Source organism: Sinocyclocheilus rhinocerous, unplaced genomic scaffold (genome assembly GCF_001515625.1).
Source record: "Sinocyclocheilus rhinocerous isolate Xijiao unplaced genomic scaffold, SAMN03320098_v1.1 scaffold716, whole genome shotgun sequence".
Classification (NCBI taxonomy): domain Eukaryota; kingdom Metazoa; phylum Chordata; class Actinopteri; order Cypriniformes; family Cyprinidae; genus Sinocyclocheilus; species Sinocyclocheilus rhinocerous.
The window spans coordinates 303,990-325,710 of NW_015647020.1; the positions used below are offsets into that span (position 1 = coordinate 303,990).

General features: G+C 39.2%; 1 protein-coding gene across 2 annotated transcripts in view; it reads left to right on the plus strand.

Annotated features, from left to right (window-relative positions):
- The window catches only part of LOC107708288 (transforming growth factor beta-1-induced transcript 1 protein), an 82,254-nt gene extending 65,809 nt beyond the window's left edge, over window positions 1-16,445 (plus strand). For both annotated transcript variants that reach the window (XM_016512474.1, XM_016512475.1), the window contains one exon: window positions 15,999-16,445. In XM_016512474.1, the coding sequence (XP_016367960.1) occupies window positions 15,999-16,265 (267 nt within the window). In that variant the 3' untranslated portion in view covers window positions 16,266-16,445. The remainder of the gene's footprint in view (window positions 1-15,998) is intronic.
- Window positions 16,446-21,721: the final 5,276 nt, after the last annotated feature.

Sequence of the window (21,721 nt, forward strand, 5' to 3'; positions counted from 1 at the left end):
AGTTGTATCTCGGCCAAATATTGTCCTATCCTAACAAACCATACATCAATGGAAATATTTCAGATGATGCATAAATCTCAATTTTGAAAAATTGACACTTAAGACTGTTTTTGTGGTCCATGGTCACATACATGTTTTTGTTATAACTACCCAACGCGCCAGTATGGAGGCTAAACACAACTTTACTTTCAGACGCCAATTTTTGCCAATTCATATTTTGTGTGATTGACAATTTTCTACTAATGAATAAAACAGACTCTATATCACCGTCATTATTATGGGAGACATTCAAGGTTGTAATTATAGAATGCCAAACCTGTCAAAATTAGAAATAAATAAATAAATACATAAATAAATATAAAAAGCAATAAATAAATTAAATATATATAAATAAATATACAAAGAAAATTAAAAAAGCAAAAATAAATAATTATTTCTACTTTTACTTCCTTATTTATGTATATTTTTAATTTCCATTTATTTTTTTTATTTATACATTTCTTTATTTCTACTTTTATTTATTTCCACATTTATGTATTTTTTACATATTTATTTCCACATTTATTTATTTATACATTTATTTATTTTCACAATTATGTATTTCTACATTTCTTTGTCTATAGGGTAATGAGGAGGGCGTGTTTTACCTCAGTAATAGCAATCGAGCCAGAGCAGGTGAGGAGTAAGCTTTGAGGCCACAGTGATACCTTGTGGTGTGCCCAAACGGACCATTTATCCAATATTACCACTTGCCATTGTGTTGCGTATACTACATCAGTTAACTAAGTGAACGTGAAGCAGGTGCTTGCTCAGCAAAATATGTCTGTAGGTATGTTGCACGTGTTGACACGCGCCCATGAGTTAACAAATATGCATAGCATGTTTTTATTTTTACCATCATACTTAAAAAATACTTAACTGCGTTCAAATGAATGTGTTACCCAGATTATTGTATTTGTTTCAGAGTCTCCCAATTTTCCTGCCAAAGTCCTTTTTTCAGTCGACCAATAGGTTGCTGTCCTCTTTTATATAGGTTGGCAAAAAGGCAAGGGTTGTGGCAAGGGGTCATAATGTCTGTTCCCTCTATCAGGGAACGAGTTCAAAACATTCCCTATCTATCTGTCACTACGAGTTATGTCGTGACGACATTAGGGGACCTATGGAAAGTGCCATAACCACTGAACATCATTACTACTGAGGTGCTGCAAATGCTGACAAGCCGCTGCGTGCCAAGGCAAATTCCAATGCATAAGTCGTAACCTTCCCAACGCCCCAGAGCAAATTCAATGACTGGTGCTAAGGAATTTCAAGTTCTGGAAAAAGATTTCAGATCTTTTTCCATTTTTTTCAGCAAGGCTAGATGAAAACATTCCCTTGTGAAGGGGAAATGGTGCAGCAAGCGTGACACCGAGCCAGTTCTTCCAGCCACTTACCTATCACCCAACACACGGGAAGACACCGGCTCTACGTGAAGGTTGTTAAACCTTGCGAAGGTGTTAGGTGTCACCCAGCCCACAGCTCTGCAGATGTTTTGCCAGAGAGGCGCAGTGTGCCAAAGCCCAGGAGGAAGCTACACTCCGAGTGGAATGAGCTCTCACCCCCAGGGGGCACAGCTCACCTTGGTATTGGTACGCCAAGGCGATGGCATCCACTATCCAGTGGGCCAAACTCTGCTTGGAGACAGCTTTCCCTTTCTGCTGGCCTCCTTATAAGACAATGAGCTGCTCAGAGCTTCGGAAGCTCCAGGTGCACTCCACATACAGTGGGAAAAATATTTATTTGATCCCCTGCTGATTTTATAAGTTTGACCCAAAGAAATGAAGGGTCTGTAATTTTTATGGTAGGTTTATTTTAACGTATAGAGACAGAATACTAACCAAAAAATCCAGGAAAAAAACACATTATATCAAGGTTAGAAATTGATTTGCATTTCAGTGAGTGAAATAAGTATTTGATCCCCAAGCAAAACATGAATAGTACACCATAGTACTTGGTGCAGAAACCCTTGTTGGCAAGCACAGAGGTAAGACGTTTTTTGTAGTTGGTCACCAGGGGCTGGTCGCACCAGCTAGACGTAAAAAAGCTAGGTGTAAGCCCTACTCTGGGCTTTGCAACGTCCAGCTTTACAATAAATATTTACATCTGTTGCTAAAACTAAAACTATGATCAGGTGCAACTACGCCCGGTGTAGACAATGCGCGTGCGTCCATGCTGACACATTCTCCCGCAGTGATGGCTGAAGCGGGATTTATACTTTCGCCTGGCTCTGCTCCACGAGCCTCCGTTGACTGCGCGCGCACCTTCCCAAATGGACGAGGCTTTTTATCGCGTTCGCCATTGTACTATTCTTTGAAACGACAGGGGGCGACGAGGAGTAATTGTCCTCTAAAACCATCGGGAATCACATGTGAGAAGAAGTCATTTGCCAGTACAAGATTTCTCGCGTGATGAATGAGTTGATAAATTAATAATTTCTTTATGTACAAACTGATTAAAACAATCTTAAACTATTGGCTTTATTTTGCATCCAACACAAGACAACTTTAAGTAAATAGTGTATAAATAGTATCTAATTGAATTCTAATTCTATTTTTATACAATACAAGACATCATAACAAGTGAAGTCACCGCGCCATGATTTTATTGAGTAAACATTTTCTAACAAGTCCGCGTTTTTTATATCTGAAGTCTCCCTGCACATTCCCATGACAGATTTCTTCAAATGAACATGAAAAATTAAGGCAGCAGGTTAAGTAAAATATAATGAATGTAATACAATGCTTCTCTCTAGAGTTATTTTTTTCTAACTGACTATCGAGTTTATGTACAATGAATGTCTTTCCTGAGGTAAATGTGACTTTGTGTTACTGACGTCTTTCTGTGGCTGAAAATCCACATTCATATTTTGTATTTTATGATAAAACTGACAGAATTTGAATTTGATATGAAAAAACTGGTCTGTGCGATGAATAAATTTACCATTGTAGCACGCGTACGATAGTACAGTTTTGCATGTTCATAACAGCCGCTTAATAGTGTGTGAAGTGATTTTGTTCTGCTTGTTTGTGTGTGTGTGTGTGTGTGTGTGTGTGTGTGTGTGATATTGACGGCGCACTGCTATTATACATGGTAGTTGTAGTCTATTGTGCGATTAAAACTCGTATCCCTGCTGCATTGAGTCATTTCATACAACTCCATTTCCCACAATTCCTAAGTAACGCGCCCATAATTTCTACGCAGCTCCTAGTTAAGCGTGTTGACGGGAAAAATGAAGCAATATTTTCAAGTCATCCACGAAACCCCCAAACGAGCCTGTGAGGAAGAAACGACAGAAGCAACTTTACCAAATGAAAGTAAGGGAGACACAAAAAAGAAAATTTATAGATACAACCCCAAGGGGAAAAAGGATTTTCCTTGGTTAATTTTCGATGCAGACCAACAGCTCTTGTTTTGTAGCTGGTGCAAGGAGGCTCCAGAAAAGATTAAAGTAGACAACCCCTTTGTGATGGGTAACAGCATTTTTAAAAAGGATAACATAAAAAACACAGCTCTTCCCAGCGTCATCTTCTTGCAAGAGATGCATTCATGGCCAAACAACAACCTGAGCGGGCTGGCACGCTGCTGCACACCCTCAGATCCCAGGCAGCCAAAGCAGATGATGCTGCTTTCCGTGAAGTTAAAATGAAAATGAATGTGGCGTATTGCATCGCTAAAGAAGAACATCCTTTCACAAAGTTTAAACCGTTGATTTTGTTCTGCAAAAAGAATGGAGCCGACATAACGCCATCTTATGATAACCACGTACGATGTAGAGAGATAATTTCTATGATAGTTGATGAAATGAAATCCGATCTGGCGGATGAAATTAGAGCAAGCTGCTACCTTTCTGTGATGATCGACGGGGACACGGACGCATCGAACAAGGAATGCGAAATGGTCTATGTTCGAATCCTTCAGAATGGAAAGCCAGCAAACAAGCTGATCGGGCAACAGGAACTAAAATACAGTCAAGTCAAGTCAAGTCACCTTTATTTATATAGCGCTTTTAACAATACAGATTGTGTCAAAGCAACTGAACAGCATTAATTAGGAAAATAGTGTGTCAATAATGCAAAATGACAATAGTAAACACTAATTTTCCAGTTAAAGACAGTTCATCATTGAATCAGTGATGTCTTCATTCAGCTCAGTTCAGTTTAAATAGTATATGTGCAAGTCCCGGCGCTGGGTCTGCCTCACCAACAGGTCGCGGATCTGCTTCTCCACGGCCTCCAGCTCCAGCTGCACCGAATGCAGCTTGAACGTGTCCTCACCTGGCAGCATCTCTCTACTAGTAGTGAAGCTGTGGAATTTAGTTATTAAGAAATATATGCTTCAATACAGCCATGCATTAGGTGAGTATAGGTTACTATTAGGGTGTTTTTCAATAATGAGACAATAATTCAAACAATTTATACAGAGTTCCTTGTACTTTTGATTAATTTAAGTTATCTATGTCATTTAAGGAGTTCTACAAGCCACCAAGACTGCTTTTGAGCAGCTAGGATAGGAGACCGATTGAATAAACAAGCTAGTAGGCTTTGGAGCGGATGGAGCTGCAGTGAATATAGGATGACATGGAGGTGTCACTGCCCTGCTTAAAGAAGAGGTCAGGAAGCATGTAGTTCCATTCCACTGCATGCATCACAGGTAAATTTGATTATTGCTTTGTTTAGATACACTGAAAGTAGTCTGATATACATACAAAATTGGTATAGGTAATTTCATTCATAGTCAGAACAGTAATAACTTCCTAATTACTAAAGGTAAATTGTAAACATTAAGACTTTGATGCACCATATCACACATGTACTTACTTAATAAATATATAAATAAGCTTTTACACTGCTTTTCATTTAGATTGGAATTGGCTATGCTGACTGTCCAAAAAAAGGAGCCCATGGTAGCTAAACTTTATGACCTCCTCTTCTTGCTATGGAAAACATTCCACTATAGCCCAAAGTCTCTGAGGGAGCTGCAGGCATTGGGCAAAACGCTGGGTGTTAACATCAGTAACCCTTCCAATGTCAAAGGCACACGCTGGATTCCTCATGTGCATTACATGCACTTCTCAAATCGGCTGGACAGAATGAACAGGACAGCGGCCAGTATGCTGCAACCCTACAACACATGAGCAACCTGTCTGCATCTTCTCCCTCTGCTGAAATGAAAGGCAGAGCTAAGAAGGTAATACATTTCAAATTGGGCTGCTCAATCCTTTTTTTAACGTTGTTTCATTAAATTGTTCCTTTTTCTACAATTTCTAAAAATATAATTTTTCAGATCAAGCGTGAGATGGAGCGTGCAGGGTTCTGCGCATTTTGCCACTTTATGGCTGATGTATTTGTAGAAATAGGGAGCCTTAGCCGTATCCTACAGGGAAATGACTTGATCTTACCCAAGGCCTCTGCTGAGCTACAGAGAACAGTGTCTGAATTGGAAGAAATTAAGTTGAGGCCTAAACCAGGAGGGATGTTAGAGAATTTTCTGAGCATACAGCGTGAGGGAGGGACTGTTACTTTTCAGGTGTGATACAATAGCAAATAAGAGATTTACAAAATAAATTAATCTTAATGAAATGGCAACTGTATTTTGCTATTGGTGTTAACATTTTTCAGAGTGTGGAGCTGAAAGGGCAAATTCCCTTGACTGGTGATGCTTTCAGCAGTCTCCATGTGGCAGCAACTGTTGACATTGCAGTAGAAGAAATAAGATCACGCTTCAGTTGTTTGCTGAATCAGTCAGGGGAAGGTGTAGTTGAATGGTTCAGAATATTCAACCATGATGCATGGCCAGAGAGTCAAGCTGCATTACTGGACTATGGCAGGGCAGAGGTTCAGTCTCTTCTCCAACATTTTGACAAGCTTCTTAGAAAGTGAGGGCAGATAAGTGATTAGGTGTTATGTGTTTTATGAATCTATCAAAGAACATTCAATGTTTTAATTTTACCAAATTTCTGATGTCTAAATATCCTCACACAATATTTTCTCCCCTAATCTTTCTCTCTGCATCATTACTGACAAAGTGGTGGATGTCAGAGTGACCTGGTCCATCAGGAATGGCAGCAGCTGAAGCCCCTAATCAGGACCACCTTTCAAGCGTGAGATGGAGCGTGCAGAGTTCTGCGCCTTTTGCCACTTTATGGCTGATGTATTTGCAGAAATAGGGAACCTTAGCCGTATCCTACAGGGAAATGACTTGATCTTACCCAAGGCCTCTGCTGAGCTACAGAGAACAGTGTCTGAATTGGAAGAAATTAAGTTGAGGCCTAAACCAGGAGGGATGTTAGAGAATTTTCTGAGCATACAGCGTGAGGGAGGGACTGTTACTTTTCAGGTGTGATACAATAGCAAATAAGAGATTTACAAAATAAATTAATCTTAATGAAATGGCAACTGTATTTTGCTATTGGTGTTAACATTTTTCAGAGTGTGGAGCTGAAAGGGCAAATTCCCTTGACTGGTGATGCATTCAGCAGTCTCCATGTGGCAGCAACTGTTGAAATTGCAGTAGAAGAAATAAGATCACGCTTCAGTTGTTTGCTGAATCAGTCAGGGGAAGGTGAAGTTAAATGCTTCAGAATATTCAACCATGATGCATGGCCAGAGAGTCAAGCTGCATTACTGGACTATGGCAGGGCAGAGGTTCAGCCTCTTCTACAACATTTTGACAAGCTTCTTAGAAAGTGAGGGCAGATAAGTGATTAGGTGATATGTGTTTTATGAATCTATCAAAGAACATTCAGTGTTTTAATTTTACCAAATTTAGTCTAAATGTCCCCACACCATATTTTTTTTTGAAGCCCCTAATTTAAAGCCCTTAATCAGGACCACTTTTGCAGACAAGTCATACCTAGGGCTGTGGCAGACACTTCTCACCAAGGAGCCATATTGCTCAGACTTTAAGGTATGTGGGCTATTCTTAACATTCTTCACAATTTACAAAATTGTGTCTACTTTCCTGAATAAATCGAGTTTTACATATTTACATTTATTTCAGAACTTTCTGCACTTGACTGAAAAACTGCTTGTGATGCCAATCTCGTCCGCTCAGTGTGAGCGAGGATTTTCAGCCCAGAATCGAATAAAGAACATTGCCCGCAGCAGCCTCCATGTCTCCACTGCTGAGGACTTAATCCGTATCAGCGCAGAAGGCTGACCATTGGAGGAATTCAATCCAAATCGGATAGCAGCTAAATGGATGACCTCTTCTAAAAGGGCCAGGAGACCAAATACAAAAGAGTGGCCAGCAGACATGCTAGATCTGTGACACATACACTATGCACTAAATTAAAAAAAGATGCAACTGTTGATAGTATTAGTCTCAAAGGAGTTTCATGGTATAGGTTTGTTTGCTAGTTTGCAAATTTAGTGTTTTATTTAGAGCTTTTATTTAGTGATGTCTGCCTACAGATCTATTCTACTTTGATGTGTAATGTTGAGGTGTAAGAGGTGTTGTTTCTGCACTCTTCCATTTTTAGCAAATAAAGAAAAAAACTTTGTCTAAAACAATTTTTGTGATAGTTTGTATTTTTTGTGCTCTGTATGGAAAATCAATGTAAGTAATGAACTCCATTACTTGTGTTTGTTTTCAGACATGATAACTTGATAATGATGAAGTTTTATGTTTGTGCTACAACAGTTTGGCCTGTGCTACAAAACTTTCAACCTCTGTAGCACCACCCTTACGAAAAAGAAGTTTATTCAAGTGTGCTCTTAGTATACTTCTTTTAAACTAAAAACAGGAAAGTATACTTTAGGTCTACTTTTTATGTACTTTTCTGACATGGGCTTTATGTACTTCTCAGAACTATACTTAAAATGACATTTAAGTATACTTGACTTATACTTAGAAAAAGTCTAAATATATTTGAGCTATACTTGTGCTTCGAAAATCCGTGTTTTCATTGTTATACGGTAGGGGGCGCTATTACACATCTTCTGTACAGAATTTCCAAAACACAAGCGAAGAAGAAACCGAATCAACAGATGCTTCCACATGTATTCTAACACAATCATCAGACATAAAACAGCATCAAAACTGTGTAACGTTATGGAATAAAATGTCGACCAATGAACACTTACAAGTATACTACTAGTAGACTGATATTTGTATACTTACTACATAAAGTATACTTAAATATACTTGAACTTTACTTAAGTATACTTAATAAAATAAACTTGAAGTATACTACTTTTTGGTAAGGGCAGTGCTATGTGCAAAAAAAAGTTAACATACAGCCCTGGTCTTGTAAGCCCATTCAAGCCTTGTGCAGATCTAGGTCTCTGACATCCTTTGACAGCTCTTTGGTCTTGCCCATGGTGGTGTGGTTGATTTTCTGTGTCTATCTGTTAAAATAAACCTACCATAAACATTACAGACCCTTCATTTCTTCATAAGTGGGCAAACTTACAAAATCAGCAGGGGAACAAATAAATATTTTCCCCACTGTATATGCGCAGGACTCTTACGGGACACAGCAGTCCCAGAAGGGAGTGATGGGAACCTTGGGCACGTATCCAGGCTGGGGTCTCAGGACAATGTGAGAGTAGGCCGGCCCAAACTGAAAATGCTTGTAGGTCCCCAACCCTCTTGATGGAAGTGAGCATGGTCAGGAGCACTGTCTTAAGAGACAGGATCTTAAGCTCAACTGACTCAAGTGGCTCAAGGGGATCCCTCTGACGTCCAGCCAGGACAAGAGAGAGATCCCAGGAGGGTACGAAGGGTGGCCTAGGAGGGTTCAACCGCCTAGCACCCCTCAGGAACCTGATGACCAGGTCATGCTTTTCTAGGAACCGGCCGTCCACTGCATCGTGATGCGCTGCGATAGCAGCAACATACACTTTCAGGGTGGAGGGTGACAACCTACGCTCCAACCTTTCTTGCAGGAAAGAAAGCACGACTCCGATCTGGCAGTTTTGGGGGTCTTCTCGGTGAGAAGAGCCCCAAACCATGAACAGACTCCACTTCAAGGCATAAGCTCGCCTGGTAGAGGGAGCTCTAGCTTGAATGATGGTGTCAACCACTGCCAGGGGCAGATCACTTAAGCCTGCCACGTCCCGTCCAGGAACCACACGTGGAGGTTCCAGAGGTTTGGACACGGGTGCCATATAGTGCCCCGCCCCTGAGAAAGAAGGTGCTTCCTCAGCGGGATGTGCCAGAGAGAGGCTGTCGCGAGGAGCATGAGTTCCAAAGACCAGGTACGGGTGGGGCATTAAGGCACAACCAGCAGGACCTGTTCCTCGTCCTCTCTGACCTTGCACGTTGTCTATGCGAGGAGACTCACTGGGAGAAATGCATACTTGCGAAGACCCCAGGGCCAGCTATGTGCCAGTATGTCTGTGCCGAGGGGGACCTCGATCAGGGAATAGTATAACTACGTGGGAGGTTTTGTGGGAAGCAAACAGGTTTACCTGAGCTTCCCCTAATCAATTCCAGATCAGCTGAACCACCTGGGGATGGAGTCGGCATTCTCTGGGGAAAGTGAGCTGTTGTGAGAGTGCATCTGCTGCACGGTTGAGCTCCCCCGGAATGTGGACGGGCCACAGTGAGTTGAGCCGTGTCTGACTCCAGAGGAGGAGATGGCGGGCAAGTTGCGACATGCGACGTGATCAAAGACCTCCTTGACAGTTGATGTATAATACAGCCGCAGTATTGTCCGTGAGGACCAACAAGTGCTTGCTCTTCAGCATTGGCCGGAACTGTTGCAGAGCTAGGAGCACTGCCAGCAACTCCAGGCAGTTGATGTGCCAAAGCAGTTGAGGCCTTGTCCAGAACCCTGAGGCTGCCTGCCCGTTGCATGGCTCACCTGGCAAACTGAATCGCATAGCAGCTCTACAGGGCAATCGCTGCGTGAGGAGTGAGAGGTCCGTGGGGACTGGCCCGGCGGATTAGCTCTCACTGTAATCCTCATATCTCCCAAAGCACTAGCCGGCTGTCCTCTGCTTGGAGCAGAGAAACCGGGATGGGTAGTGACAGAGGGGTCTGCTCCTTTCCCTTTAAGAAAGGAGAGATGCGATTGCAGCGTTCCCATGGTCATGCGCTCGCAGTGCGGGCATGAACCATCTGTGAACGCATCTTCAGCTTGCTGTATGCCCAGACATGAAGACAGCACTCATGGCCATCATCAGAGGAGAGGAAACAACCTCAAACAAGAGGACACGGATGGAGCGGCATCTTTAAAAAGACGTGAGTCGTCCGAGATTTGCTCTTTTAGAGGAAACTGCTCTTTAAGTTGAAGCGTCCAGGGGAATCGCTGAATCAGGCACACCTCTGTACACACTGTAACGCCAACCCGGAACAGCCCTCAGAGGTGAAATGGCTTTGTGAATTGCACTCTCATACAATCAATCGGCACTGAAGCAAAAATCTGAATGAGTGAATAGACGCTGCCGCCTTATATACCCGTGTGTACAGGGGAGTGGCTTGGCATGCAAAATCCACTCGCCAATTCTCATTTGTGATGATTGGGGCTCCCAAGTAAGACCCCTAATGTCGTCACAGCATAACTCGTAGTGACCGACAGATAGGGAACAATGAAGTCACCATTCTTACCAACGCAGTTCTCCTCAAGTCCAGTTGTAATTTCGACTCTCAAAATGTATAATCAGTTTAAACAAGCATTTCAATTCACAGACTTCTCCTTGGAAACCTCCATATGTAATAATAATCTTTTCCCAGCTGCCAAGCTAGATTCTACTTTCAAGCAATGGCAGGACCTCGGCCTAGTTAAATGTAGTGACTTTTTCATTGACAGTATTTTTTGCTAATTACAATGATCTGGTTCAAAAATTTAATCTTCAAAAGTAAGATTTTATTTCAATATCTTCAGGTTTGTCACTTTATTCAGGCACATTGCTCTGTTTTGCCTCAAATGCCCTCTGAATCACGACTTGGTTCTTAAGGCCCCTACACACCTCAAGGGCTTTATTTGCAAATATATATAACTTAATTATGACATTCCAAAATATATCACTAGAGAAGATCAAAACAGAATAGATAGGAGAGTTGACATATCTGAAGACACCTGGAATAAAGCTGTTAACAGAATAAATAGGACTTCATCTTGTGGACGACTCAATTTGATTCAGATGAAAGTTTTCTACTGTATTCACTATAGTAAAACACAATTTGCTAAACTATACCCAAATATAGATGAAACGTGATCGTTGCAAAGCATTTAAGGCAGATCTAACCCATATGTTCTGGTCATGTTCTAAACTGAGACAATAAACATAAGTAAAGACAAAGAAAATGCCTTGGCATTTGCAACATTAATAGGTAGAATTCTTTTAGAGTGGAAATCACCAATTCCACCTAAACTGTCATTAATGGCTTAGTGATTTAATGATGTTTCTGAAAACTGAAAAAATCTAATATTTTCTCAGGGGATCAACCAGAAAATGTATCTTTTTATTTTGTTCTATTTGCATTTCAATGTTGTTGTGACATAAATGTTACTTGTTCTTTTTTTTTCTGGCATATGGGAGATTCATGTTGGGATGAGAATTTGTGGGAAAATTTTTTGAAAAAATGAATGCCTTTGAAAGTGTTTTTGTCACTGAATATTTTTAATGTACCTTGTTCTAATAGAGAAATGCGCAATTGTCATTTTGTCATTAATGAATAGATATCACGTTGCAAGCTGATAGAGGTTAAAAAACAGCAACCACCTGAAGCAAGTATTGTCACCGACATAACCCTTTCTTTACTCTTATTTGAACAAGTGAGAAGTTGTTAGAAGCTATAAATGAATGATGGGAGCATGACAAATGCTAACATTGCATGCAGCTGAAATCTGTCGCACACATTTAGCATAGCTGTGTGAACCTGGAAAGAGACGTGAGGATTTGGGGAGAGAAAAACAGATTCTTAGTGCATTCCACTTAATTATTAATTAGATATATCATAAATTAAATCAGGAGAGCAGACCACAAATTCGCAATATATGTAATTTTTCATATTGTTGCATCAGAATACTAAAGAAAAGATAATAATGAGGTGGAAAAGAATGCAGTGGAGTGAGAAGAAAATAGAAAATGAAGGAAAATGTATAGCTCATTCAGTCAAACTTATGGATAAGGATTATTTGTAGTGCAACCTTATGATTTGAAATGATTTGTTTCAGTCAGTAGGCTCAGTAGAAAAACGGTGGATACAGCGTTAATGCTTATTTCACTTTAACCTGTTCTAATATCCATAGCTTAGTTGGCGTATCCTCACAGCAATATAATAGACCGCTTCTGCTGCATAAATACAGTTGTGTAAATACGTAAATACATACTGTGTAAATCCTTTGAAATGAAATCCTTCATCCTAAATGTAAAAAAAAAAAACTTTGTCTTTCTCTTAATTTATTCCTTTCCTTTCTAGCTTGTACTTATTTGAACAATGCCTAAAACTTGGCATTACTGAAAGCGTACTTTGGTTTAACCAGAAGTGTTTGTTTGGGGCGGGGCTATCGTGACGTGACGTGACATGTGGCCAAGTATGGTTACCCATACTAGGAATTGGTGCTCTGCATTTAACCCATCCTAAGTGCGCACACACACAGCAGTGAACACACACACACCCGGAGCAGTGGGCAGCCATTTATGCTGCGGCGCCCGGGAAGCAGTTGGGGTTCGGTGCCTTGCTCAAGGGCACCTCAGTCATGGAATTGAAGGTGGAAGAGAGCGCTGTACATTCACTCCCCCCACCTACAATTCCTGCCGGACCTGAGACTCGAACCCGCAACCTTTGGGTTACGAGTCCGACTCTCTAACCATTAGGCCACGACTTCCCCGAGCACTTCCAGTGTCTGTTTGCCTCTTTAAGAAGAATCGCTTTATGTATTCCCCAACTGTAAGTCGCTTTGGATAAAAGCGTCTGCAAAATTACCAAATGTAAATGTAAATGCTGCTGCTTATTTGCTTAGTAATTCTCTCCTACATCGAATGCAAGACTGTTAAATATGATGGTTAGTTAATAACTTGTTTTTGACTACTTATTTAAGAATTAATAGGGTAAACCAATATGTACAGTGATATGGAGTAAAAGAGTGTTTACTTAAGATGATTTCAGATAGTGTCTGAAATTGTACTGCAAACTGCTAGTGCTACAGCAAACACTGGTCAAGTATTTGAATGTTAAGCAGCAAACTCAGGACTTTCTGAGGGGCAAATTTTTACCCTGAACTTTATTTAGATCCTGGCTCCTGCGGTGGAAACACACCGAGTACTGCTCCAAAGTCCCTAGTTCCTGGGGTAAGTTCCTGTAGTGGAAACGGGCTTAAGCAAGTGTTTCACTGACGTGATCTGGAGATCTTTGCTAATTTTACCCCGTGTTACTGCGATTCTGTCTACATTGGATGCAGCACTGATTGACACAACAACAAACTGATGTCTTTATTTAGAACATACACAAGCATTCGTGCCGCTTCTGACCTGAAAGAGAAATGGATTCGCGACATGACGCAACAGTGCTCGCATCCGATCTAGATATGTTAGGATCACAAGGAAGGTAATTCAAAGACTATTTTTCACAGCTTACACTACACAATGTCTTGTAATCTTGTAATGTCATCTCTATGGTTCTGTTGGTGGAGTAATCCTGTGTTTGCATCTCTCTAGTATTTCCTCTCCTCCTACATGCGCGTATCAGTGGGGGGCTAAAGTGGCAGTGATGTAGACATAGGCGTTGATCTTCTCCTGCGGAGGCGGAGCTTAACCACATAAAGTGGCACATTCCAAAACGAGTTGTTTTCTGAGCATGGTTTCAATAAAAGCTGTTATTAAACTAACAAGAAAGTTTTGAGTTTTGAAACTTACAGGATGTTTTATAGTATATTGACCTGTTATATGTCAAAAGGTCAAGGGAAATTTGATTTCTCAGTTCATGACCCCTTTAAGTAATGATGACATGATAAATGTATTTTGTACTTTCAAGTCTACATTAAATTGTAGTGGAGTAAAAAGTATTATTTTTCCTTGTATGTGTAATTGAGTAAAACAACAACAGCCTCTTTAAGAAGAATCGCTTTATGTATTCCCCAACTGTAAGTCGCTTTGGATAAAAGCGTCTGCAAAATTACCAAATGTAAATGTAAATGCTGCTGCTTATTTGCTTAGTAATTCTCTCCTACATCGAATGCAAGACTGTTAAATATGATGGTTAGTTAATAACTTGTTTTTGACTACTTATTTAAGAATTAATAGGGTAAACCAATATGTACAGTGATATGGAGTAAAAGAGTGTTTACTTAAGATGATTTCAGATAGTGTCTGAAATTGTACTGCAAACTGCTAGTGCTACAGCAAACACTGGTCAAGTATTTGAATGTTAAGCAGCAAACTCAGGACTTTCTGAGGGGCAAATTTTTACCCTGAACTTTATTTAGATCCTGGCTCCTGCGGTGGAAACACACCGAGTACTGCTCCAAAGTCCCTAGTTCCTGGGGTAAGTTCCTGTAGTGGAAACGGGCTTAAGCAAGTGTTTCACTGACGTGATCTGGAGATCTTTGCTAATTTTACCCCGTGTTACTGCGATTCTGTCTACATTGGATGCAGCACTGATTGACACAACAACAAACTGATGTCTTTATTTAGAACATACACAAGCATTCGTGCCGCTTCTGACCTGAAAGAGAAATGGATTCGCGACATGACGCAACAGTGCTCGCATCCGATCTAGATATGTTAGGATCACAAGGAAGGTAATTCAAAGACTATTTTTCACAGCTTACACTACACAATGTCTTGTAATCTTGTAATGTCATCTCTATGGTTCTGTTGGTGGAGTAATCCTGTGTTTGCATCTCTCTAGTATTTCCTCTCCTCCTACATGCGCGTATCAGTGGGGGGCTAAAGTGGCAGTGATGTAGACATAGGCGTTGATCTTCTCCTGCGGAGGCGGAGCTTAACCACATAAAGTGGCACATTCCAAAACGAGTTGTTTTCTGAGCATGGTTTCAATAAAAGCTGTTATTAAACTAACAAGAAAGTTTTGAGTTTTGAAACTTACAGGATGTTTTATAGTATATTGACCTGTTATATGTCAAAAGGTCAAGGGAAATTTGATTTCTCAGTTCATGACCCCTTTAAGTAATGATGACATGATAAATGTATTTTGTACTTTCAAGTCTACATTAAATTGTAGTGGAGTAAAAAGTATTATTTTTCCTTGTATGTGTAATTGAGTAAAACAACAACAACAACAACAAGTATTCGGTTTTAACAGAACTCAAGGAAAATACAGATTCCCCAAAACAATTCTTAACTAGTAGTGAAGTACTTTAATTCAAATAATTTTCACCTCTGCCACGTTGCCATGCTGGTGGGCAGTGCTTCCAATGTGCGGCAAAATCTCAAGTTCTCAGTTGATTTGAAGTCTACATTTCCATAATTATTGATAGTAATCTTTTTGCAGCTTTACAGGCAAAGGTTCTTGTTTACTTGCATTTCAATGAAAAGTGCAGCCTGCAGGCGAGTCGTTTTGAGTGAACCATACTAATAGAACTATTTAATTTGTTTTGCTGTTTTCATACTACAAAACATATTACAAATGTAAGCTTTTTCACATTAAAAGAATCTTAGATTCTTTTTCAGATTACATAAATCTCTTCTGTGGTAAAAATATTTTAGATGTTTAAAATTAGAAGTTAATTCACCTTTATTTATGTAGCACTTTATACCATACAGATTGTTTCAAAGTAGCTTTACAGTGATAAACAAGAAAATAATGATTCAGTGATGCAAACAGAAATCAATTCTGCTTTAAATCATGTATAAAATTCAATAGTAAACAGTAATTATTCATTATTCAGTCATTGTAGAAAATAAAATAGTTTAGATAGGGTGAGGCACAGGAAAAATGCACTGATTCAAAAATAAATAAATAAGAAAATTATATATTTATATAATTTCTTGGTCTCTCTTGGTTTCTAACTTAACCCAGCGTTTATTGTTCATTATTTTCTGCAGGAATGCTATAGCCCATTTGTGAACGGGAGTTTCTTTGAGCATGAGGGGCAACCCTTGTGTGAAGCTCACTACCACCAGTCCCGAGGAAGCGTGTGCCAGGCATGCCAGGAACCCATCCTGGGGCGCTGTGTCACCGCAATGGGTGCCAAGTTTCATCCACAGCATCTGGTGTGCCACTTCTGCCTGAAACCCCTCAGCAAAGGCTGCTTCAAAGAGCAGGACAACAAACCATACTGCCACCCCTGCTTCATCAAACTCTTTGGCTGAGGAGAGTGAGGAAAGATGATAAAGCAGATTACTCAATTGCCATCCAGCTTTTCATGAAAAAAATAAATTGTTGCCAAATATACATTGTATGGCCAAATGTACTGTATGTGGACACACCCTTCTAATTAACAGATATAACTATTCTTAATCTTAAAGGTGCACTATGCAGGACCCCCCCCCAAAAAAATACAAATACAAAAAAAAATTATCTTTTTAAATTATTACTTCTAATCCATTAGTGTGTGGTGGTGTTTGTGCATTTCTGTGCTGCAACCTTTTTGCCAGATGCTGCTTCAGTTTGGGCTGCATGTGTTCTTGCAGCTGATACCATGTCAGGGGCATTGAGGAGCATTTGAGGAGTAGCTTTAAGATTGAAAAAAAGATAGGGGTAGTCAAACCTGGTAATTATAAGGGGCTGAGTTCTTTGCATATTTTTGGTCTGTTTTCCAAGTGCTTTTCAAACCTGTCCTGGTGTCTGATAAAGGAGACATCCAAAATGTGCAAGGGTGGGGGGAGAAGCATTGATAAATATATCACTGATAAATAACAGTGACTGATGAATGAATAGATTTTAGAGGGAAAGTCTGAGCCCCTATCAATCATACTGACCAGCTCAGTTCATGGATTTGCTTATTGATCAGCTGACGACTAATTTATCTGGGTTAAACGTCCCCGTATCTCAGTCATGAGGGTCTAAAGAGGTTTTAGACAGAGAAGAGACAACCGAAATGTGCAGTACTGGGGAGGGTCTAGGAATAGTTTGAAAAACCTGGACCACAAAAATCAAACCATACTTTATCCATATTATAATAGGTTTAATAATAATTGTAGTTATCAATACAACAACTTTACTGTTTGTTGTTAGGAGGTTTTGAAATTAGGGTGGGCAACACCATCAGTTCAATAACCAATTTGAAGGGTTTGATTATATTCTATCACTTTGAAAGCCCCTTCCCTTTAGAGGAGCCTCCAAGATTAGCAAATCAAAGTGTAATGCTCTGATATGGTAAAAGCGTAAAAGTAAGCCATTTGAAATATGAAGGAAAATAAAAAATGAAAGCAATTTGAATTATAAAATGTGTATCCAAAATAGACCTACAAAACATAGGCTTTATAATTACGTTTTTCTTTATATATTTCTTTGTAATTTTGAGTCTGATTTTTAACTATCACCTCCACTTTTGAGCAGAGTGGAAAATGACATACCCAAACTTAAATCTTCACAGTTTATGAATGCTTCACACTACAGGCCTAATCACTGTCTTTTTTAAAAGAAGAAACAGTTTTGGAGTTTGCAGTATACCAGACAATATAACAATATAACTGAAATTATGACATTATAGAAGTCACTATGAATCAAAGTTGAAAATTCTTTCCTTATTTTTTTTGTTGTAATATTGCAGTGTTTATTATAAATTATTTATCAGTGTACATCATACAAAAGAAAAAAAAAGACCTTTGATCAAAAACATTAACATGCCTGCCCCCCTTTGCAATTTCATATTTTATATGATGACGTGTACAGCAATGCAAGGGCTGGGAAATAAGATGCGTAACCAGATGAGTTTCAGTCCTTCTCCTCCAGAAACTCATCGCTCACATGATGCAGCTGCAAAAATTAACCAATGTCATTGGGCCAATAAATTACTGATGGACAAAACCAAATACTGCCCCACCTATTGTGATGTTTCAGTCTGATGTATGTCACAATATGGAAATGCCATAACCGCAGTTTCCTAATGAATTCATTTTAAAGAAAGTACACAAAAACCACAGTGTCCATTTCAATTTAGAGCTTTTTTTCTGCCCCTCTTCCTGCCTTGTGCACCTGAAATTTTGTCCTTTGTTTGTTTATTTGCTGCATATGTTGTGCTAGCCACATAACTAATGTGTATGGTAGCTATAATCGTCATGATCTGGGCAGTGCCTAACACAAGGATCTCAAACCCTACTCCTGGAGAGGTACCATTCTGCAGACTTCAGTTCCAACCCTGCTCCAACACACCTGCCTGCAATTATTAAGTAACCCTGAACACTTTGATTAGCTGGTTCAGTTGTGTTTGATTGGGGTTGGACCTGAAGGGTTAACCCTAACCCTAAGTTGCAGGACAGTAGTGCTCTAATTTCCAAACAGTGTTTTTTCCTTCCTCTAAATCACTATGGTAAGCCTATAATAATTATTGATATTTTAAAGCTGTCGGGCGAAGAGGGACAGGCTACTACTATATGTAGTGAAAGGCTTGAAGCAACAACAATGAACCTTGAACTGAAAGTAGTTCACATATCAAAAGAGAAAGTTTGAATAGCATCACATTTGCTGTTCTTTGACTATGTTCACAAAACAATGTTTATGCTGGTAACAGTGCCAATCTCTAAAATCTGGTCTATTTGCCTATAAATAGCTTAGAGAAGTTATAATAGTTTTAACCTTTAACCTTATCTGATATGAATAGATGTCGTTATGTCAGCATTGCTAAACTTTTGTAATGTTATTTTAAAACAATTGTTTTCAACAAGTCAAAATAACAACAGAATGAAAGCTAATTACCTGTTCATAAGAGATATTTTTGGATGTCTGTCTTTTATTAGTTATTGGGGAAGTTTTTATATCACTAGTGACATTCTCACTGATAAGGCTATCACATGGTTCATATTCATGAAACCAAAACAAAACAATGTTCTTCTGCAGGTAACTTGTAATTACTTTACCTGTGAAAACCACTTTCTTGTTCATGCAATGCACAATGTAAGGCTGTTTTTGAAAGCTGTTCTTTAGAGAACCACCAGATGGCGGCATTTATTATATACTCTATATTGTAATAAATAAATAAATAAAACGTACATGTATACAGAATTAGTGGGAAAACATTATTTAATAAAAATAAATGTGTACAGTGTAATTGGCAAAGAAAAATGAAAGACATTGTGATAAAGAATAAACAGGTTACTAGTGCCGAAAAAGTAATTAATTATATACACACAATTATTTGTCACTGGACACTCTTAAAGCAGTGTTATACTGTCATGCACTTACTCATTAGAATATATCAACCATTTATTTTTTTATTTTTTTTATTATTAACACATTGGCTTTATACTGCAGCTTTTTATTTTACATATTGTCTATTCCAGCTTTCAGTTTGAAGTCTTGTTTTTGTAAAGCTACATATTGTGATTTTGCTGTATCACTCACTTACCAAACAACCAAATAGTAAAATGGTATGCTTGATTGATTATATCATTACTGTACAATATTCCCAAAGAAAATAAATTTCTTTATACATTAACAAATTAAGCGGTAGACTTTTTTTTGTTTGTTAGGACCCTAAAGATACTATGCCACCTAATTATTAACTTATGTGAACTGGCTGCAAAATGCCTGTGGGGAGATGGTAACACTTGTTTTCTTGTTAGATTCCCACAATGTCTTTATTTGGATTCCAAATGCAATGAGATGATTGAGCTCAACACTCATTCCCTTATCTGTTTAGTGAAACCTTTCCACTGGGCCAATCAACTGTACTGCCTGGGACTACATAGCCAAAAAGCATGTTTCCCCATTGACTACCATTCAAAAACTTTACTTAAAAATATTACATCAGGAGTGATCAATCATATTTCTGGAGATCTACTTTTCTGCGTAGTTCAGTGCCAACCCTGCTCCAACAAACCAAGAATGATTTTGATCAGCATTTAAGTTCTCATAGCAGAAGGCTCTCTCAAATGGTTATACCCATTTAAAGTAACCCAAAAATGAAAATTACCCCATGATTTACTCAAGGCTTCCTAGGTGTGTATGACTTTCTTCTTTCAGACGAATACAATTGGAGTTATATTAAAAAAATTCCTGGCTCTTCCAGGAATGTTATTTTTCATTAGTCCAAAAGAAGTCCAATAAAGCGCATCTATCTATCATAAAAAAGTGTCCCACACAGCTCCGGGGGGTGAATAAAGGCCTCCTGAAGCGAATTGATGAATTTTTGTCAGACAAATATCCATATTTAAAACTTTATAAATGGTAATCTCTAGCTTCCGCTAACTGTCGGACATGCATTCACAAAAGAACGTCGTTCCAGTGGATGACGTAGAATGTAGGCTTAGCGTAAGCTCCGGTGAGAAGTGATGAATGCGGAAACACAGAGGAGAGAGCAAAACAAAACACCAGTCACGAATTAGAAGTACAAAATGAGGACTTGTAAAGAAAAATGCTAGAGGATTTCAATATAAGCCAATAGGACATTGGTTTTCCTTTGATAAACAAATTATACTTTGCTTCCTTTGCTCCTATAAACAAAACTTGGTTCTTGTGAGACTACCATATTGTCACCGGAGCTTACGCTAAGCCTATGTCCTACGTCAGCTGTTGGAAAGGTGTTCTATTGTGCACGTGTGTACGAAAGTTAGCGGAAGCTAGAGATTACCGTTTATAACGTTTTAAATATGGATATTTTTCCTACAAAAATGCATTGAGGAGGCCTTTATTCATCCCCCGGAGCAGTGGCGTAACTTAGTAATGATGGGCCCCAGTGCAGGCTATTACATGAACACCTTTGGTTTTAATGGGAGAAGAAAAAAAACTACACGGGGCTGGATTAGAACCCAGAACCTCGGAAATGCTTGACAAAAGCTCTACCACTTGACCACTAAAGCTCACATACATTATTTGCCGAAGTTATATATTTATTCAGTTCTGTGAAGAATTTCGGTACTAATTGTATTTTATTATTAATACGTTCGTTATTCATTTATATTACTATAGTCGCTTGCAATGTGGGCAGGGCCCGCGTGCGCTGCGGGGCCCCCCCGCGGCACGGGCCCCAGTGCGGCTGCACTGCCTGCACTGTCTGTAGTTACGCCACTGCCCCAGAGCCATGTAGGACACTTTTTAGGATGAATGGATGCGCTTTATTGGATTTCTTTTGGACTAATGAAAAATAACAGCCATTCACTGCCATTATAAAGCTTGGAAGAGCCAGGACATTTTTTTATATATAACTCCGATTGTATTTGTCTGAAAGAAGAAAGTCATATATACACCTAGGATGCCTTGAGGGTGAGTAAATCATGGGGTAATTTTCATTTTTGGGTGAACTATCCCTTTAACCCCTGTATAAATATATAAATGAAAGATGATGATTTCTCCAATCAGGAATAAGTTAGAAATCACCTGATTCACTTCACACGTTCTGTGTTAGATTTTAGAAAGTAAAAACTTGTGTATGTGTGTGAGAGAGAGAGAGAGAGAGAGAGAGAGAGAGAGAGAGAGAGAGATGGCAATGCCTGCTTTATAGTTAAACTCATCAAAGTTAAATTATGTTTATTGTGTAGATTTTTTTCATGCACGTTGTTAGTGCAAATATTTTGCACTAGCTGGAAGGTGAGCTAGTTCATGGCTACAAGATTCACGGTTAGTTGTAACCCCAAGACTCTGGGTTCAGTCGGTCACTCTCAATGTC